Source organism: Pleurodeles waltl, chromosome 5, assembly GCF_031143425.1.
Source record: "Pleurodeles waltl isolate 20211129_DDA chromosome 5, aPleWal1.hap1.20221129, whole genome shotgun sequence".
NCBI classification, from domain to species: Eukaryota; Metazoa; Chordata; class Amphibia; order Caudata; family Salamandridae; genus Pleurodeles; species Pleurodeles waltl.
In genome coordinates this window covers 1838533615-1838551558 of record NC_090444.1, presented here as the reverse complement: position 1 = coordinate 1838551558, position 17944 = coordinate 1838533615, and the positions used below count along the sequence as shown (strand labels likewise).

At 50.0% G+C, this 17944-nt stretch overlaps 1 protein-coding gene across 1 annotated transcript in view; it reads right to left on the bottom strand.

Annotated features, from left to right (window-relative positions):
• Positions 1-17944, bottom strand: part of DNAH8 (dynein axonemal heavy chain 8) — a 9979189-nt gene that overhangs the window by 3318980 nt on the left and 6642265 nt on the right. Inside the window, exon 51 of the mRNA XM_069236651.1 lies at positions 3272-3379. Within this exon, the coding sequence (XP_069092752.1) occupies positions 3272-3379 (108 nt within the window). The remainder of the gene's footprint in view (positions 1-3271; positions 3380-17944) is intronic.

Here is a 17944-nt window from a genome sequence, read left to right as displayed (position 1 = left end):
ATTTGATCTGCCAATACCCTGCAGTCAAATCAAAAGTGCTTAGATACTTGGCAGATGCCAGTGTATCTATGAGCTCATCTGCCCTGGGTATAGGGTGAGCGTCAGTTTTGGTTACTTGGTTGAGACCTCTGTAGTCTACACAAAACCGCATTTCCTTCTTTCCATCTTTGGAATGAGGTTTTGGTACAAGTACCACAGGAGAAGCCCATGGACTTTCAGAGTGCTCAACCACTCCTAGTTCTAACATTTTCTGCACCTCTTGCTTCATGCAGTCTCTGACATGATCAGGCTGCCTATAGATCTTACTTTTGACAGGCAAGCTGTCTCCAGTATCTATAGTGTGCTCACACCAAGTAGTGGTACCTGGCACAGTAGAGAAGAGTTCAGAAAACTGACCCAGGAGATTTATGCAGTGGTCTTTCTGCTCAGCAGTAAGACAATCTGCCAGTATAACACCTTCCACCAGAGCATCTTGTTCTGTGGAAGAGAAGAGATCAGGAAGAGGATCACTGTCTTCTTCCTGTCCCTCATCAGTTGCCATGAGCAGGGTGAGATCAGCCCTGTCATAGTAGAGTTTCAGGAGATTGACATGGAGCACCCTAAGGGGACTCCTGGCAGTGCATAAGTCAACTAAGTAGGTGACTTCACCCTTTTTCTCAACAATTGTGTGGGGTCCACTCCATTTGTCTTGGAGTGCTCTTGGGGCCACAGGCTCCAAGACCCACACTTTCTGCCCTGGTTGGTACTAAACCAAAACAGCCTTCTGGTCATGCCATTGCTTTTGGAGCTCTTGGCTGGCCTGAAGGTTTTTACTGGCCTTTTTCATGTACTCAGCCATTCTTGATCTTAGGCCAAGTACATAGTCCACTATGTCTTGCTTAGGAGCTTTTAAAGGTTTTTCCGAACCCTCCTTTACAAGTGTTAGAGGACCTCTCACAGGGTGACCAAAAAGAAGTTCAAAGGGGCTGAAGCCCACTCCTTTCTGGGGTACCTCCCTATAAGCAAAAAGGAGGCATGGTAAAAGGATATCCCATCTCCTGCGGAGTTTTTCAGGGAGTCCCATAATCATGCCTTTGAGAGTTTTGTTAAATCTCTCCACCAGTCCATTTGTTTGTGGATGATAGGGTGTGGTGAACTTGTATGTCACCCCACACTCCTTCCACATGGCCTTTAAGTAAGCAGACATGAAATTGCTTCCCCTGTCTGATACCACCTCTTTTGGGAAGCCCACCCTGGAAAAGATTCCCAGGAGGGCCTTTGCCACTGCAGGAGCTGTAGTGGTCCTTAGAGGAATTGCTTCAGGATATCTGGTGGCATGGTCCACTACCACCAAGATAAACCTATTGCCTGAAGCAGAAGGAGGGTCAAGGGGGCCAACTATGTCAACCCCTACCCTTTCAAAGGGAACCCCAACCACAGGTAGTGGAATAACTGGTGCCTTTGGTGTGCCACCTGTCTTGCCACTGGCTTGACAGGTTTCACAGGACTTACAAAAATCTTTTGTGTCCTCAGACATTCTAGGCCAATGAAACAAGGGAACAAGCCTGTCCCAAGTTTTCATTTGCCCCAAATGTCCAGCAAGGGGAATGTCGTGAGCAAGAGTTAGGAGGAACTTTCTGTACTCCTGAGGAATCACCAATCTCTTGGCAGCTCCAGGTTTTGGATCCCTTGCTTCAGTGTACAAGAGGTTGTCCCCCCAGTAAACTCTGTGAGAGTCACTGACATCCCCATTTGCTTGTTTGACAGCTTGCTATCTTAGACCCTCTAGTGTGGGACAGGTCTGCTGTGCCACACTCAGTTCCTCCCTGGCAGGCCCCCCTTCACCCAAAAGCTCAGCAGTGTCTGCTTCCAGCTCCTCTGGTTTAGGTTCTGCACAGGGTGGAAATTCTTCTTCCTCAGAAGTAGAATCCACTGTAGAGGGAGGGATAGTAGGTAGTGCTTTACTTCTACTAGCCCAACTTTAGGGAGCACTTGGTCCATTGTTCCAGGATCCAAGTCACCCTGTCCTTTTTGCTTTTTGGCCTGAGCCCTGGTCAAAGCAAAAATATGCCCTGGGATGCCCAGCATTGCTGCATGGGCCTCCAACTCCACATCTGACCAAGCTGATGTCTTCAAATCATTTCCTAGTAGACAGTCTACAGGTAAATCTGAGGCTACCACAACTTTCTTTGGACCAGTAACCTGCCCCCCCAGTTGAGATTTACAACAGCCATGGGGTGGCTAAGTGTGTTGTTGTGAGCATCGGTTACTTGGTACTGGTGACCAAGTAGGTGTTGTTCAGGGTGGACCAGTTTCTCTATTACCATTGTAATACAGTACAGTGTCCCTGTAGGCCTGAACCTCAACACCATTTATTAGGAGTAGTTGCTTGTACTTATCCATGTTAAGGGGACAAGCAACCAATCTTGTGTATATTTGCTATCCTCATACTGAGGGTACACTCTGAGATACTTTGGCATATTGTCATAAAAATAAAGTACCTTTATTTTTAGCATATCTGTGTATTGTGTTTTCTTATGATATTGTGCAAGTGACACTAGTGGTGCTGTAGGAGCTTCACTCGTCTCCTAGTTCAGCCTAAGCTGCTCTGCTAAGCTACCATTATCTATCAGCCTAAGCTGCTAGACACCCTATACACTAATAAGGGATAACTGGGCCTGGTGCAAGGTGCAAGTACCCCTTGGTACTCACTACAAGCCAGTCCAGCCTCCTACAATCGGGCATGACGATATGGACTCAGTCGACGTTATATCCGTGGACGACGTCGCTATCGTGTTGCACAACGCCCTCTACTGACGTGCAGACGTATTGCTGAAGAAAAGTTTTCCGGAACCAGTCTGAGGCCTGGGGGAGAATTCTTAGATAAGGAATGTGCGGTAAGTTGTTTCTATCAGATGTTTAAGATTAAAAGCTTGGTGGTGTCTTCATCAGGTTATCTAAACTCAAGGTCACTTTGTAATAGTTAGTCTACCATAACTCAGCCTGAAAATGTATCCGTCTCTTGGAGTGAAATATCCATTTCCTACGCAATGCTGCATACTTCGAAAATTCTGGATTTCAAAAAGCAACATATACTATCTCAAGCTATCTTAGGTTTTGTATCAAATATTCGAAACTCACTGCACTGTGAACTTAACTTGACTACTTCACAATCATGCTGTCATTGTTGTTCTGTCAGCTTTTCCATTTTTGAGTGTGCCACCATTAATAGCTTAGGAATATTGATACTTAATACATAAATGCACTCATGAATACATAACGCTATAAATACCTGCTTGGTGAGCTGCTCCTCACAAAGTTTGTATAGAACATAAAATTTTTGTGCCAGAATCACATTATCAATAAAGCCGCAGCTTGCCAGCTTAACCCTCATTATTATCTGAAAAAGAAGAAAAAGTATTTCAGTACAGTAACATAAAATCAGGCAGGGTATGCAGGTGCGTGACCAACTGGTTGACCCTTTTTTAACCCGAGGAACCTGTTGTGTCATGCCCTTCATGCGGTTTGCAGTCTGTTGCCAATGATGATATTTGGACTGTTAACACTCTGTCCACAAATTCCATCCTGAGATTACTTTGTAAGCCATACATGATGTCTGTAAAGAATAGCCATTGCCAAGAGTCCAAAAATTGGCCATACATATGTTATGTGTACACGTCAGAAATTAGTGTGGACAACTTCTTTAAGGGATTAAGTGTAAGCATGTGTGAGATCTCTCTGGACAGTTTCACAAGAGTGGTCTGATTCACAAAGGGTCTCTGACCTTGGGGTGAAGGTGCCGCATCAGATGATGAATTCCTATACCCTGGGGTAAATTGCTGCCATGAAATTTTGGAGTGTAGAGATACTGCCCCACATGCAGAAAATCCCTTACAACTGTGTGACCTCTGCCACGAGGGCAGAGGCCCTTTCTGAGCCATGCCCTTTGCCTGTGCATGTGGCAAATCTTATGGCAGTGTGGCCATATGTCTGTCATATGTACCCCATGGGAAAGTGGACCAGTGTAGAGCTATGGATTGTCCATGTTCTTAGCTGCCATGTTTGTCTGCTGCTCATGGGATGTGCCACTCCAGGCCTGTGGTTAACTACAGTGGAAACTGGACTTTAATTCCTGTTTGACTATGGAATGACAAAGACTACAAGACACAGAATTCTCCAGGAGCACGTGGTCTGGCTCAGCACATCATATGTGGACCTGGGAAACTTGGCAGGGCTCTGTGATTCTGTAGGAGGCTGGCCTGGCTAATAGTGGGTACCTAGTGGTACTTACACCTTGTGCCAGGTCCAGTTATCCCTTATTAGTAGATTAGAAGTATTCTAGCAGCTTAGGCTGATAGAGGTAGCTATAGCAGAGCAGCTTAGGCTGAACTAGGAGACATGCAAAGCTCCTACCATACCACTTATATCATATAGCACTATATCACAAGAAACACAATACTCAGAGTTACTAAAAATAAAGGTACTTTATTTTAGTGACAATATGCCAAAAGTATCTCACAGGATTTACTCCCTTGGAGGTAAGTAAAATACACAAAATATACACACAGACCAAAATCAGTTAAGTAAAACACTTAGAAAAGTAGTGCAAACACTGTAGAACACAATAGAATGCAATAGGAGAAAATAGGCCTGGGGCAACACAAACTATATCCTTCAAAAGTGGAATGCGACCCCAGGCCTAGTGTAGTGTGTAGAGGGTTGCTGGGAGACTAAGAAAACACTAAGGGTGTCCAAGATACCCCACCACAAGACCCTGAAAAATAGGAGTAAAGTTACCCTACTGCCCCAAAAAGACAGTAAAGTGGAGATAGGGGATTCAAACCAAATCAAATCAAATCATTAACATTTATAAAGCGTGCTACTCACCCGTGTGGGTCTCAAGGCGCTAGGGGAAAAAGGGGGGGTTATCGCTGCTCGAACAGCCAGGTCTTTAGGAGTCTCCGGAAAGCGGAGTGGTCCTGGGTGGTCCTGAGGCTGGTGGGGAGGGAGTTCCAGGTCTTGGCCGCCAGGAAGGCGAAAGATCTCGCACCCGCCGTGGAGCGGCGGATGCAAGGGACAGCAGCGAGTGCAAGGCCAGAGGAGCGGAGGAGGCGGGTGAGGACGTAGAAGCTGAGGCGTCTGTTGAGGTATTCCGGTCCCTTGTCGTGGAGGGCTTTGTGTGCGTGGGTGAGAAGTCGGAAGGTGATCTTTTTGCTGACTGGGAGCCAGTGCAGGTGTCTCAGGTGTGCGGAGATGTGGCTGCTGCGGGGCATGTCGAGGATGAGGCGGGCCGAGGCGTTTTGAATGCGTTGCAGGCGATTTTGGAGTTTGGCTGTGGTCCCGGCGTAGAGGGTATTGCCGTAGTCCAGGCGGCTCGTGACGAGGGCGTGGGTCACGGTTTTTCTGGTGTCGGCGGGGATCCAGCTGAAGATCTTGCGGAGCATGCGGAGGGTGAGGAAGCAGGCGGAGGACACGGCGTTGACTTGCTTGGTCATGGTGAGAAGAGGGTCCAAGATGAAGCCGAGGTTGCGGGCGTGGTCTGTGGGGGTCGGTGCGGTGCCGAGGGCTGTGGGCCACCAGGAGTCGTCCCAGGCGGACAGGGTGTTGCCGAGGATGAGGACTTCCGTTTTTTCAGAGTTCAGCTTTAGGCGGCTGAGCCTCATCCAATCTGCGACGTCCTTCATACCCTCTTGTAGGTTGATCTTGGCGCTGGCGGGGTCCTTGGTGAGGGAGAGTATAAGTTGCGTGTCGTCGGCGTAGGAGGTGATGATGATGTCGTGCTTGCGTACGATGTTGGCGAGGGGGCTCATGTAGACATTGAAGAGTGTCGGGCTGAGTGATGAACCTTGGGGTACGCCGCAGATGATCTCGGTGGGTTCTGAGCGAAACGGAGGGAGGTAAACTCTTTGGGAACGGTTTGAGAGGAAGGAGGCGATCCAGTCCAGGGCCTGGCCTTGGATTCCGGTGGAGCGGAGGCGGGTGATTAGGGTGCGGTGACAGACGGTGTCAAAGGCAGCCGAGAGGTCAAGCAGAATGAGGGCGACTGTTTCACCGTTGTCCATCAGGGTTCTGATGTCGTCAGTGACTGAGATGAGGGCGGTTTCAGTGCTGTGGTTGGTTCGGAATCCGGTTTGTGAGGGGTCGAGCAGGTTGTTGTCTTCCAGGAAGGTGGTCAGCTGTTTGTTGACGGTCTTCTCTATTACTTTGGCTGGGAAAGGCAGAAGAGAGATGGGGCGGAAGTTTTTCAGGTCGCTCGGGTCAGCCGTAGGTTTCTTTAGTAGGGCGTTGACTTCGGCATGTTTCCAGCATTCGGGGAAGGTAGCATAAGAAAAAGAAGAGTTGATGACGGTCTGGAGGTGCGGGCGATGATGTCGTCGGCTTTGTTAAAGATGAAGTGCGGGCAGGGGTCCGAAGGGGCGCCGGAGTGGATAGAGTTCATGATGGATTTGGTTTCTTCCGTGTTGATGTGGGACCAGTTGTTGAGGGTGATGGCCGTGGATGCCGGTTCGGTGGTGTTTGGTTGGGTCTGGTGTCCGAAGCTGTCGTGGAGGTCGCTAATCTTGCGATGGAAGAAAGTGGCGAGGGATTCGCACAGATCCTGTGAGGGTGTGACGGCGTTGGCGTTGGCGCTGGGGTTGGAGAACTCCTTGACGATGCTGAAGAGTTCTCTGCTGTTGTGTCTGTTTTTGTCCAGTCTGTCGGTGAAAAAGTTCCTTTTGGCGGCGCGGATCAGGTGGTGGTGTTCGCGGGTAGCGTTCTTGAGGGCGGTCATGTTGTCAGCGGTGCGGTCCTTGCGCCAGGCTTTCTCAAGGGCGCGACAAGTTTTCTTTGATTCTTTGAGGGTGTCAGTGAACCAGAGAGGTTTTTTGGTGTTGGTCTGTTGATGCGTGCGTTTGAGGGGAGCAAGGATGTCTGCGCAGTTGGAGATCCAGTTTGTGAGGTTGAGGGCTGCGTCGTTGGGGTCGGTGGTGAGGGTGGGTTGGTTGGCGGCGAGTGCGGAGAAGAGTTGCTCTTTGGGGATCTTGTTCCACTGTCGACGAGGGATGGGTTGGGTGCGGAGGTGGCGGGTCTCGCGTCGGAATGTGAAGTGGACGCAGCTGTGGTCGGTCCAGTGTAGGGCGGAGGCGTGGCTGAAGAAGACGTGTTTGCTGGCGGAGAAGATGGGGTCAAGCGTGTGTCCGGCGATGTGGGTGGCGGTGTTCACCAGTTGTTTGAGGCCGAGGTTGACGAGGTTGTCGAGCAGGGTGGTGGTGTTGGGGTCGTTGTTTTGTTCCAGATGGAAGTTGAGGTCACCTAGGAGGATGTAGTCCGGCGAGGCGAGGGCGTGCGGGGAGATGAAGTCGGCGATGGTGTCGCTGAAAGGGGCGCGTGGCCCGGGAGGACGGTAGATGAGGGATCCTCTGAGGGTGGTGCTCGGATCGGTGCGAATCTGAAAATGCAGGTTTTCAGCGGCGAGAGGGGTGTCTTCGGTGGAGGTGGTGACGCTGATAGAGTCTTTGAAGACAATACCTCCTCCTACCTGGTTGGTGCAGTCTTTTCTGGAGATCTTGTAGCCTTCGGGGATGGCAGTGGCGATGTCAGGGGCCGAGGAGGCGTTCATCCAGGTCTCCGTGATGAAGGCGACGTCCGGTGCTATGGAGTCCAGGAGGTCCCAGAGTTCAACGGCGTGTTTGTGGACGGAGCGAGCGTTGACTAGGATGCACTTGAGGTGGTTGATGGCGCGTGGGCTGGTGGTCATGGTTGTTGCGTGGTGGAAGGTGCGTTTGCAGGAGTTGCAGGTGAAGGGTCCATCGGTGCGTTTGGGGTGAGCTTGGAAGCAAGTGTTGGAGCGTCCTGGGTTGAGGGCGTGGAGGGTGGTGGGGTCGTAGCGGGTCAGCGGGGCTTGGGAGAGCTGGGGTCCAGGGGTCGTGGCGCTGGGTGCGGGACAGGCGCGGACGGGCGCGGACGGGCGCAGACGGGCGCAGACGGGCTTGCCTGCACGCCCGCTGCGCAGTCGCGCAGCGGCCGCCATATGAGGTAGGAGGGAGGGGTCAGGTGGGGGCGAATGGGAGCTGGGGGGCGGGGGCGTGCAGGAGGTCGCGGCGGGAAAGCGCGAGGGAGGGGGGGACAGGTAGAGTGAGAAGAGCTGGGGGAGGGAGGTTTAAGGGTGGAGGGGGGTGAGTGTTAGGGGGTTTAGGAGATAGGGGAGAAAGATAGGAGTAGGGTTGAGAAGATAGGGGGGGGGTTGTAGAGGTGGGTGAGGGTGAGAGGTAGAGTGAGAGGATAGGAAGATAGGTAATAGAGGGGGTGAGGGAGGGGGGAGAGATAGAGAAATAGATAGAGAAAATAGATAGGGAAATCGATAGATAGGGAAATAGATAGAGAGATAGGAAGATAGGAGGAGGTGGAGAGTGAGGGAGTTAGATAGTGGGATAGAGAGATAGGTAGATAGGAGGAGTGGGGGAGGTAGATAGTGAACGGGTTAGATAGGGGAGATAGAGAGGGGGATGCGAGTGGGGGAGGGGGATGAGGCAGGAGCAGGAGGGCAGGCGCGGGAGAAGAGGACGGAGGAGGCAGAAGAGCCGAAGTCAGAAGACAAGAAGAACAGAAGACAAGAAGACAAGAAGAACAGAAGACAAGAAGAACAGAAGAACAGAAGAACAGAAGACCGGAAGGAGAGAAGAAAGGAAGACCGGAAGAACACAGAAGAACACAGAAGAACACAGAAGAAGATACAGAAGAAGATACAGAAGAAGATACAGAAAACGAAGAACAGAGGGCAGAAGACCACAGAAGAAGATGAGGAAGAAGAGAAGTAGAGTGAAGACGGGGGAAAGAAGAGTACAGAAGAAGATTACAGACGAGGAGCGAGGAGGAAGAACAGAAGAACAGAGAAGGAGAAAAGAAGAAAAGAAGCAGGAGCAGGAGAGAGGGTGAGTAGCGCAGGGCAGAGCGAGGGGCTGGGAGGTGGGGGGTACTTACTGTGAGGTGGGTCTCAGGAACTCAGGAACCTGGAGGAGCTGCAGCGGCAGGGGGAGAGACCTACCCTTGGGTCAAGGGTCGCTACCACTGTCGCGCAGCAGCCGCCATATGAGGTAGGAGGGGGGGGAGGGGTCAGGTGGGGGCGAATGGGAGCTGGGGGGCGGGGGCGTGCAGGAGGTCGCGGCGGGAAAGCGCGAGGGAGGGGGGGACAGGTAGAGTGAGAAGAGCTGGGGGAGGGGGTTTAAGGGTGGAGGGGGGTGAGTGTTAGGAGGTTTAGGAGATAGGGGAGAAAGATAGGAGTAGGGTTGAGAAGATAGGGGAGGGGGGGTTGTAGAGGTGGGTGAGGGTGAGAGGTAGAGTGAGAGGATAGGAAGATAGGTAATAGAGGGGGTGAGGGAGGGGGGGAGAGATAGAGAAATAGATAGAGAAAATAGATAGGGAAATCGATAGATAGGGAAATAGATAGAGAGATAGGAAGATAGGAGGAGGTGGAGAGTGAGGGAGTTAGATAGTGGGATAGAGAGATAGAGAGATAGGTAGATAGGAGGAGTGGGGGAGGTAGATAGTGAACGGGTTAGATAGGGGAGATAGAGAGGGGGATGCGAGTGGGGGAGGGGGATGAGGCAGGAGCAGGAGGGCAGGCGCGGGGAGAAGAGGACGGAGGAGGCAGAAGAGCCGAAGTCAGAAGACAAGAAGAACAGAAGACAAGAAGACAAGAAGAACAGAAGACAAGAAGAACAGAAGAACAGAAGAACAGAAGACCGGAAGGAGAGAAGAAAGGAAGACCGGAAGAACACAGAAGAACACAGAAGAACACAGAAGAAGATACAGAAGAAGATACAGAAGAATATACAGAAAACGAAGAACAGAGGGCAGAAGACCACAGAAGAAGATGAGGAAGAAGAGAAGTAGAGTGAAGACGGGGGAAAGAAGAGTACAGAAGAAGATTACAGACGAGGAGCGAGGAGGAAGAACAGAAGAACAGAGAAGAAGAAAAGAAGAAAAGACGCAGGAGAAGGAGAGAGGGTGAGTAGCGCAGGGCAGAGCGAGGGGCTGGGAGGTGGGGGGTACTTACTGTGAGGTGGGTCTCAGGAACTCAGGAACCTGGAGGAGCTGCAGCGGCAGGGGGAGCGACCTACCCTTGGGTCAAGGGTCGCTACCACTGTCGCGCAGCGGCCGCCATGTGAGGTAGGAGGGGGGGAGGGGTCAGGTGGGGGCGAATGGGAGCAGGGGGGCGGGGCGTGCAGGAGGTCGCGGCGGGAAAGCGCGAGGGAGGGGGGGACAGGTAGAGTGAGAAGAGCTGGGGGAAGGGGGTTTAAGGGTGGAGGGGGGTGAGTGTTAGGAGGTTTAGGAGATAGGGGAGAAAGATAGGAGTAGGGTTGAGAAGATAGGGGAGGGGGGGTTGTAGAGGTGGGTGAGGGTGAGAGGTAGAGTGAGAGGATAGGAAGATAGGTAATAGAGGGGGTGGGGGAGGGGGGGAGAGATAGAGAAATAGATAGAGAAAATAGATAGGGAAATCGATGGATAGGGAAATAGATAGAGAGATAGAGAGATAGGAAGATAGGAGGAGGTGGAGAGTGAGGGAGTTAGATAGTGGGCTAGAGAGATAGAGAGATAGGTAGATAGGAGGAGTGGGGAGGTAGATAGTGAACGGGTTAGATAGGGGAGATAGAGAGGGGGATGCGAGTGGGGGAGGGGGATGAGGCAGGAGCAGGAGGGCAGGCGCGGGGAGAAGTGGACGGAGGAGGCAGAAGAGCCGAAGTCAGAAGACAAGAAGAACAGAAGACAAGAAGACAAGAAGAACAGAAGAACAGAAGACCGGAAGGAGAGAAGAAAGGAAGATCAGAAGACCGGAAGGAGAGAAGAAAGGAAGACCGGAAGAACACAGAAGAACACAGAAGAAGATACAGAAGAAGATACAGAAGAAGATACAGAAAACGAAGAACAGAGGGCAGAAGACCACAGAAGCAGATGAGGAAGAAGAGAAGTAGAGTGAAGACGGGGGAAAGAAGAGTACAGAAGATTACAGACGAGGAGCGAGGAGGAAGAACAGAAGAACAGAGAAGAAGAAAAGAAGAAAAGAAGCAGGAGAGAGGGTGAGTAGCCCAGGGCAGAGCGAGGGGCTGGGAGGTGGGGGGTACTTACTGTGAGGTGGGTCTCAGGAACTCAGGAACCTGGGGGAGCTGCAGCGGCAGGGGGAGCGACCTACCCTTGGGTCATTCTGCAAAGACGACAACTGACTGCAAAGCACTGAAGACGGATTCCTGGACCTGAGGACCTGCAAAGGAAGGGGACCAAGTCCAAGAGTCACACAAGTGGCCGGGGGGCAGAAGCCCACTAAACCCCGGATGAATGTGCAAAAGGGCTGCCTCCGGGTGGAAGAATCCAAAGATTCTGCAACAACAGAAGGTGCCAGGAACTTCTCCTTTGGTCAGAAAACGTCCCACGGCGTGCTGGAGGATGCAGAGTTGTTTCCAAACAGAAGGACCGCAAACAAGCCTTGCTAGCTGCAAGAGTCGCGTTTGAGGATTTTGGGTGCTGCCAGGGCCCAGGAAGGACCAGGAGGTCGCCCCTTGGAGGAGGAGACAGAGGGGGTGCTCAGCAACAGAGAGAGCCCACGCAGAAGCAGGCAGCACCCGCAGAAGCACCTGAACAGGCTATCAGAAGATCTGAGCATGGTGGTCGTCTCAGCACAACAAAAGAGGGTCCCACGAAGTCGGAGGTCAACTCAGCGAGTTGGGCAATGCAGGACAGAGTGCTGGGGACCTGGGCTATGCTGTGCACGAAGGAAGTCTTGCAAAAGTGCAGAGAAGCCGTAGCAGCTGCAGCTCACGCACTACACAAGATTACTGTCTGGCGTGGGGAGGCAAGGACTTACCTCCACCAAATTTGGACAGAAGGACCACTGGACTGTCGGGGTCACTTGGATCCACATCCTGTGTTCCAGGGACCAAGCTTGTCAAGATGAGAGACCCAGAGGCCCTGTGATGCAGCAATTTGGTGCCTACGTTGGCTGGGGGAAGATTCCGTTGACCCACAGGAGATTTCTTCTTGGCTTCCAGTGCAGGGTGAAGGAAGACAGGGGTACGCCAGTATGCCAATTGTGGGGTGTAAAGGGTACCAAAGCAACCAAATTTAGAGGAGAGTGCACAATCACTGGGGCCCTGATTAGCAGTGAAAACAGTCTAAGCACACAGTTAATAGGCAAAAAGTGGGGGTAACCATGCCCAAAAGAGTGCCTTTCCTACACTTTGTATGTGTGCTGCATTCTACAGCACACATAGAAAGAGGCAAACACCTTTTGTTATTGTTTTTGTGCAAGAAGGTGTCTCTTCATGCACAAAAACAATCGTCCCCACAACGGAGGCATCCTTGCACCATGGTGCAAGAATGCCAGCATTGGCATTAGGCAGCAATTTGTGTGTCAACGCAGGGGAAGAGGACGGAAATGTAGCATATCTTGTAGATACAGTGCCTTTCTGCCCTTTCCCGGTGGCGCTGGTTGGCGCAACAAGGCACTTGCTGCGCCAGCCTAGCCTGCGCCACAGGAGTTGCAAAATGTCTCACATTTGCTTGTGTTAGAGCTATTAGCATTGTAAATTCATAATTGGACTTTTCTTGCCACATAAATTAGCGCATAATTTTGTCTTTTCCTGCCATATAATTCTAGCAGCCCTGCATATAAGTAAAGCACTTCAATTTACCTTCTTCCTCTATTCGCAACAAAAAATGAAACTTTTGCCACTTAGCAACCTAATTTAAATCTGCCATGCTAATTCCAATAGAATACCACTTTCACCACCCCACAATCAGAGTTGCTGGCTGGCCAGCACATTTCCCCAAAAAAATGATACAAGACAGCCACAGAGGAGAAATAAACTAGAAGGGTCACCCTAACATATCAAGAGTTTTGAAACAGTCATAGTGTAATAAGGATGTTAAATTGGCCTGAGTCATGGCCATAATTGTAATAAGGAGAGATTATTCAAACTTATACAATTATCTTATAAATCTTTATCAGAAATAAATTGTTGGCATTAGACTGTAATGGTCAAAACAACCCACTAGAGAGCACCATAATAAAAATATAATTTGTAGGAAATGTACAAGTTACTTACCTTCGGTAACTAAATATCTGGTAGAGACATATTCTAGTTGCAGATTCCTTACCTTTGAATTTCCCCAGGCGTTAGACTGGATCTGGAAAATGTTTCTTCTAGCAGTACCTCTGCACGTCGTCACGGGCGTCGGTCGACTCCCCGGGTGACATTGGTGTCGTGCTCGCCGTGATGACGTCGCGGTCATATATAGGGGCCACCCTGGCGTGCTGACGTCAATTTCTTTCACGACTTTCCACGCCAGTAGCGCAGAGTGATGAAGAACACTGAGAGTGGTGTGCCAAAACTAGGGCCCTCAAGGGAAAGTTCCTGTCCCTGAAAATCAGTTCGCAGTGCGGGCAGGATGGGCAGGTCTGTAAGGAATCTGCAACTAGAATATGTCTCTACCAGATATTTTGTTACCGAAGATAAGAAACTTGTACATCTGATAGAGACTTCTAGTTGCAGATTCCTTACCTTTGAATAGATGCCCCAGCAATACCATCCACGGTGGTGTGCCTGCGAACTAAGATCACACCAAAACGTCCTGTACGACTGTGAGAAGTAGCCTCTTTCTAGCCTTGTTACCCCCACTTTTGGCCTGTTTGTGAGTGTATGTCAGGGTGTTTTCACTGTCTCACTGGGATCCTGCTAGCCAGGGCCCAGTGCTCATAGTGAAAACCCTATGTTTTCAGTATGTTTGTTATGTGTCACTGGGACCCTTCTAGTCAGGACCCCAGTGCTCATAAGTTTGTGGCCTATATGTATGTGTTCCCTGTGTAGTGCCTAACTGTCTCACTGAGGCTCTGCTAATCAGAACCTCAGTGGTTATGCTCTCTCATTTCATTCAAAATTGTCACTAACAGGCTAGTGACTAATTTTACCAATTTACATTGGCTTACTGGAACACCCTTATAATTCCCTAGTATATGGTACTGAGATACCCAGGGTATTGGGGTTCCAGGAGATCCCTATGGGCTGCAGCATTTCTTTTGCCACCCATAGGGAGCTCTGACAATTCTTACACAGGCCTGCCACTGCAGCCTGAGTGAAATAACGTCCACGTTATTTCACAGCCATTTTACACTGCACTTAAGTAACTTATAAGTCACCTATATGTATAACCTTTACCTGGTAAAGGTTAGGTGCAAAGTTACTTAGTGTGAGGGCACCCTGGCACTAGCCAAGGTGCCCCCACATTGTTCAGGGCCAATTCCCTGAACTTTGTGAGAGCGGGGACACCATTACACGCGTGCACTACATATAGGTCACTACCTATATGTAGCTTCACAATGGTAACTCCAAATATGGCCATGTAACATGTCTAAGATCATGGAATTGCCCCCTCTATGCCATCCTGGCATTGTTGGCACAATTCCATGATCCCAGTGGTCTGTAGAACAGACCCTGGTACTGCCAAACTGCCCTTCCTGGGGTTTCACTGCAGCTGCTGCTGCTGCCAACCCCTCAGACAGGCATCTGCCCTCCTAGGGTCCAGCCAGGCCTGGCCCAGGATGGCAGAACAAAGGACTTCCTCTGAGAGAGGGTGTTACACCCTCTCCCTTTGGAAAATGGTGTGAAGGCAGGGGAGGAGTAGCCTCCCCCAGCCTCTGGAAATGCTTTCTTGGGCACAGATGTGCCCAATTCTGCATAAGCCAGTCTACACCGGTTCAGGGGACCCCTTAGCCCTGCTCTGGCGCAAAACTGGACAAAGGAAAGGGGAGTGACCACTCCCCTGACCTGCACCTCCCCTGGGAGGTGTCCAGAGCTCCTCCAGTGTGCTCCAGACCTCTGCCATCTTGGAAACAGAGGTGCTGCTGGCACACTGGACTGCTCTGAGTGGCCAGTGCCATCAGGTGACGTCAGAGACTCCTTGTGATAGGCTCCTTCAGGTGTTGCTAGCCTATCCTCTCTCCTAGGTAGCCAAACCCTCTTTTCTGGCTATTTAGGGTCTCTGTCTCTGGGGAAACTTTAGATAACGAATGCAAGAGCTCAGCCGAGTTCCTCTGCATCTCTCTCTTCACCTTCTGCCAAGGAATCGACTGCTGACCGCGCTGGAAGCTTGCAAACCTGCAACAAAGTAGCAAAGACGACTACTGCAACTCTGTAACGCTGATCCTGCCGCCTATTCGACTGTTTTCCTGGTGGTGCATGCTGTGGGGGTAGTCTGCCTCCTCTCTGCACTAGAAGCTCCAAAGAAATCTCCCGTGGGTCGACGGAATCTTCCCCCTGCAACCGCAGGCACCAAAAAGCTGCATTGCCGGTCCCTTGGGTCTCCTCTCAGCATGACGAGCGAGGTCCCTCGAATCCAGCAACTCTGTCCAAGTGGCCCCCACAGTCCAGTGACTCTTCAGTCCAAGTTTGGTGGAGGTAAGTCCTTGCCTCACCTCGCTAGACTGCATTGCTGGGAACCGCGACTTTTGCAGCTACTCCGGCCTCCGTGCACTTCTGGCGGAAATCCGTTGTGCACAGTCCAGCCTGGGTCCTCGGCACTCTAACCTGCATTGCACGACCTCCTAAGTTGTTCTCCGGCGACGTGGGACTTCTTTGTGCGACTTCGGGTGAGCACCGTTTCACACATCCTTGTAGTGCCTGTTTCTGGCACTTCTCTGGGTGCTACCTGCTGCTAAGAGGTTTTCTTGTCTTGCTCGATGTCCCCTCTACCTCCTGGTTCAATTTGCGACCTCCTGGTCCCTCCTGGGCCACAGCAACATCCAAAAACGCTAACCGCACGATTTGCAGCTAGCAAGGCTTGTTGGCGTTCTTTCGGCGGGAAAACACTTCTGCACGACTCTACAAGGCGAGAGGGATCCGTCCTCCAAAGGAAAAGTCTCTAGCCCTTTGGGTTCCTGCAGAAACCGCAGCTTCTTCTGTCCAGTAGAAGCTTCTTTGCACCCGCAGCTGGCATTTCCTGGGCATCTGCCCATCTCCGACTTGCTTGTGACTTTTGGACTTGGTCCCCTTGTTCCACAGGTACCCCAGATTGGAAATCCAGCGTTGTTGCATTGTTGGTTTGTGTCTTTCCTGCATTATTATTCTAACACAACTTCTTTGTCCTTAGTGGAACTTTAGTGCACTTTGCACTCACTTTTCAGGGTCTTGGGGAGGAATATTTTTCTAACTCTCACTATTTTCTAATAGTCCCAGCGACCCTCTACAAGGTCACATAGGTTTGGGGTCCATTCGTGGTTCGCATTCCACTTTTGGAGTATATGGTTTGTGTTGCCCCATCCCTATGTTTCCCCATTGCATCCTATTGTAACTATACATTGTTTGCACTGTTTTCTAAGACTATACTGCATATTTTTGCCATTGTGTATATATATCTTGTGTATATTTTCTATCCTCTCACTGAGGGTACACTCTAAGATACTTTGGCATATTGTCATAAAAATAAAATACCTTTATTTTTAGTATAACTGTGTATTGTGTTTTCTTATGATATTGTGCATATGACACTAAGTGGTACTGTAGGAGCTTCACTCGTCTCCTAGTTCAGCCTAAGCTGCTCTGCTAAGCTACCATTATCTATCAGCCTAAGCTGCTAGACACCCTATACACTAATAAGGGATAACTGGGCCTGGTGCAAGGTGCAAGTACCCCTTGGTACTCACTACAAGCCAGTCCAGCCTCCTACATTGGTTGTGCAGCGGTGGGATAAGTGCTTTGAGACTACTTACCACTCTTGTCATTGTACTTTTCATAAGAGAAAAATATACAAAACAAGTTCAGTGTATATACACATAGCCAAAAAGTTTTGCATTTCCTCTTTTCACTCTTTTCTAAGTGCTGAAAAGTACTCCTAACTTTCTAAAAAGTTCTCTGTCTTTCTAAAAGCTCTGACAAACTTTTTATCTTTTACTATCTCTTTAACTCTCTCTAAAAATGTCTGGCACAGGCCAAAATGTTGATCTGTCCAAACTTGCATATGACCACCTTAGCTGGAAAGGAGCAAGGAGTCTCAGTGTAGAGAGAGGTTTGAGTGTAGGGAAGAATCCTTCCTTGGAACTGTTGCTTAACATGCTTAGAGAACAGGATAAGGCTTGAAGTGCCCCATCTGTAGAAAAAGTAGCTAATGGTTCCCAATCTGATCCAGGGACTCCCCCAGGAAAATATTCAGGAAAGAAACTTCCAAGCCTGCCCATTACTTAACAGTCTAGCATAGTTGGTACTGATGTTGAGTCACACCATACAGATAGTGTTGTCTCACATCATAGCAAGAGCATTCATTCTCATCACAGTAGAAATGATGTTTCTGTCAGCCAAGCTGTTAGGGTGTCCTCTGTAAGGGACAGGTCTCCTTCTGTCCATTCTCACCATACTTCTGTTTCAAGACATGTCCCTCCCACCCACCCTGATGACAGATTGTTAGAAAGGGAGCTCAATAGATTGAGAGTGGAACAAACCAGACTGAAGCTCAAGAAGCAACAGCTGGATTTGGAAAGACAGACTTTAGAAGTAGAGAAGGAGAGACAGAAACTGGGTTTAGAAACCCATGGTGGCAGCAGCAGTATTCCCCATAGTCATCCTGCAAAAGAGCATGATTCCAGGAATCTGCATAAGATAGTTCCCCCTTATAAGGAGGGGGATGACATTAACAAGTGGTTTGCTGCACTTGAGAGGGCCTGTGTTGTACAGGATGTCCCTCAAAGGCAGTGGGCTGCTATCCTATGACTATCATTTAGTGGAAAAGGTAGAGATAGGCTCCTTACTGTGAAAGAAAGTGATGCCAATAATTTTACAGTTCTTAAGAATGCACTCCTGGATGGTTATGGCTTAACCACTGAACAATACAGGATAAAGTTCAGAGATACCAAAAAGGAGTCTTCACAAGACTGGGTTGATTTCATTGACCATTCAGTGAAGGCCTTGGAGGGGTGGTTACATGGCAGTAAAGTTACTGATTA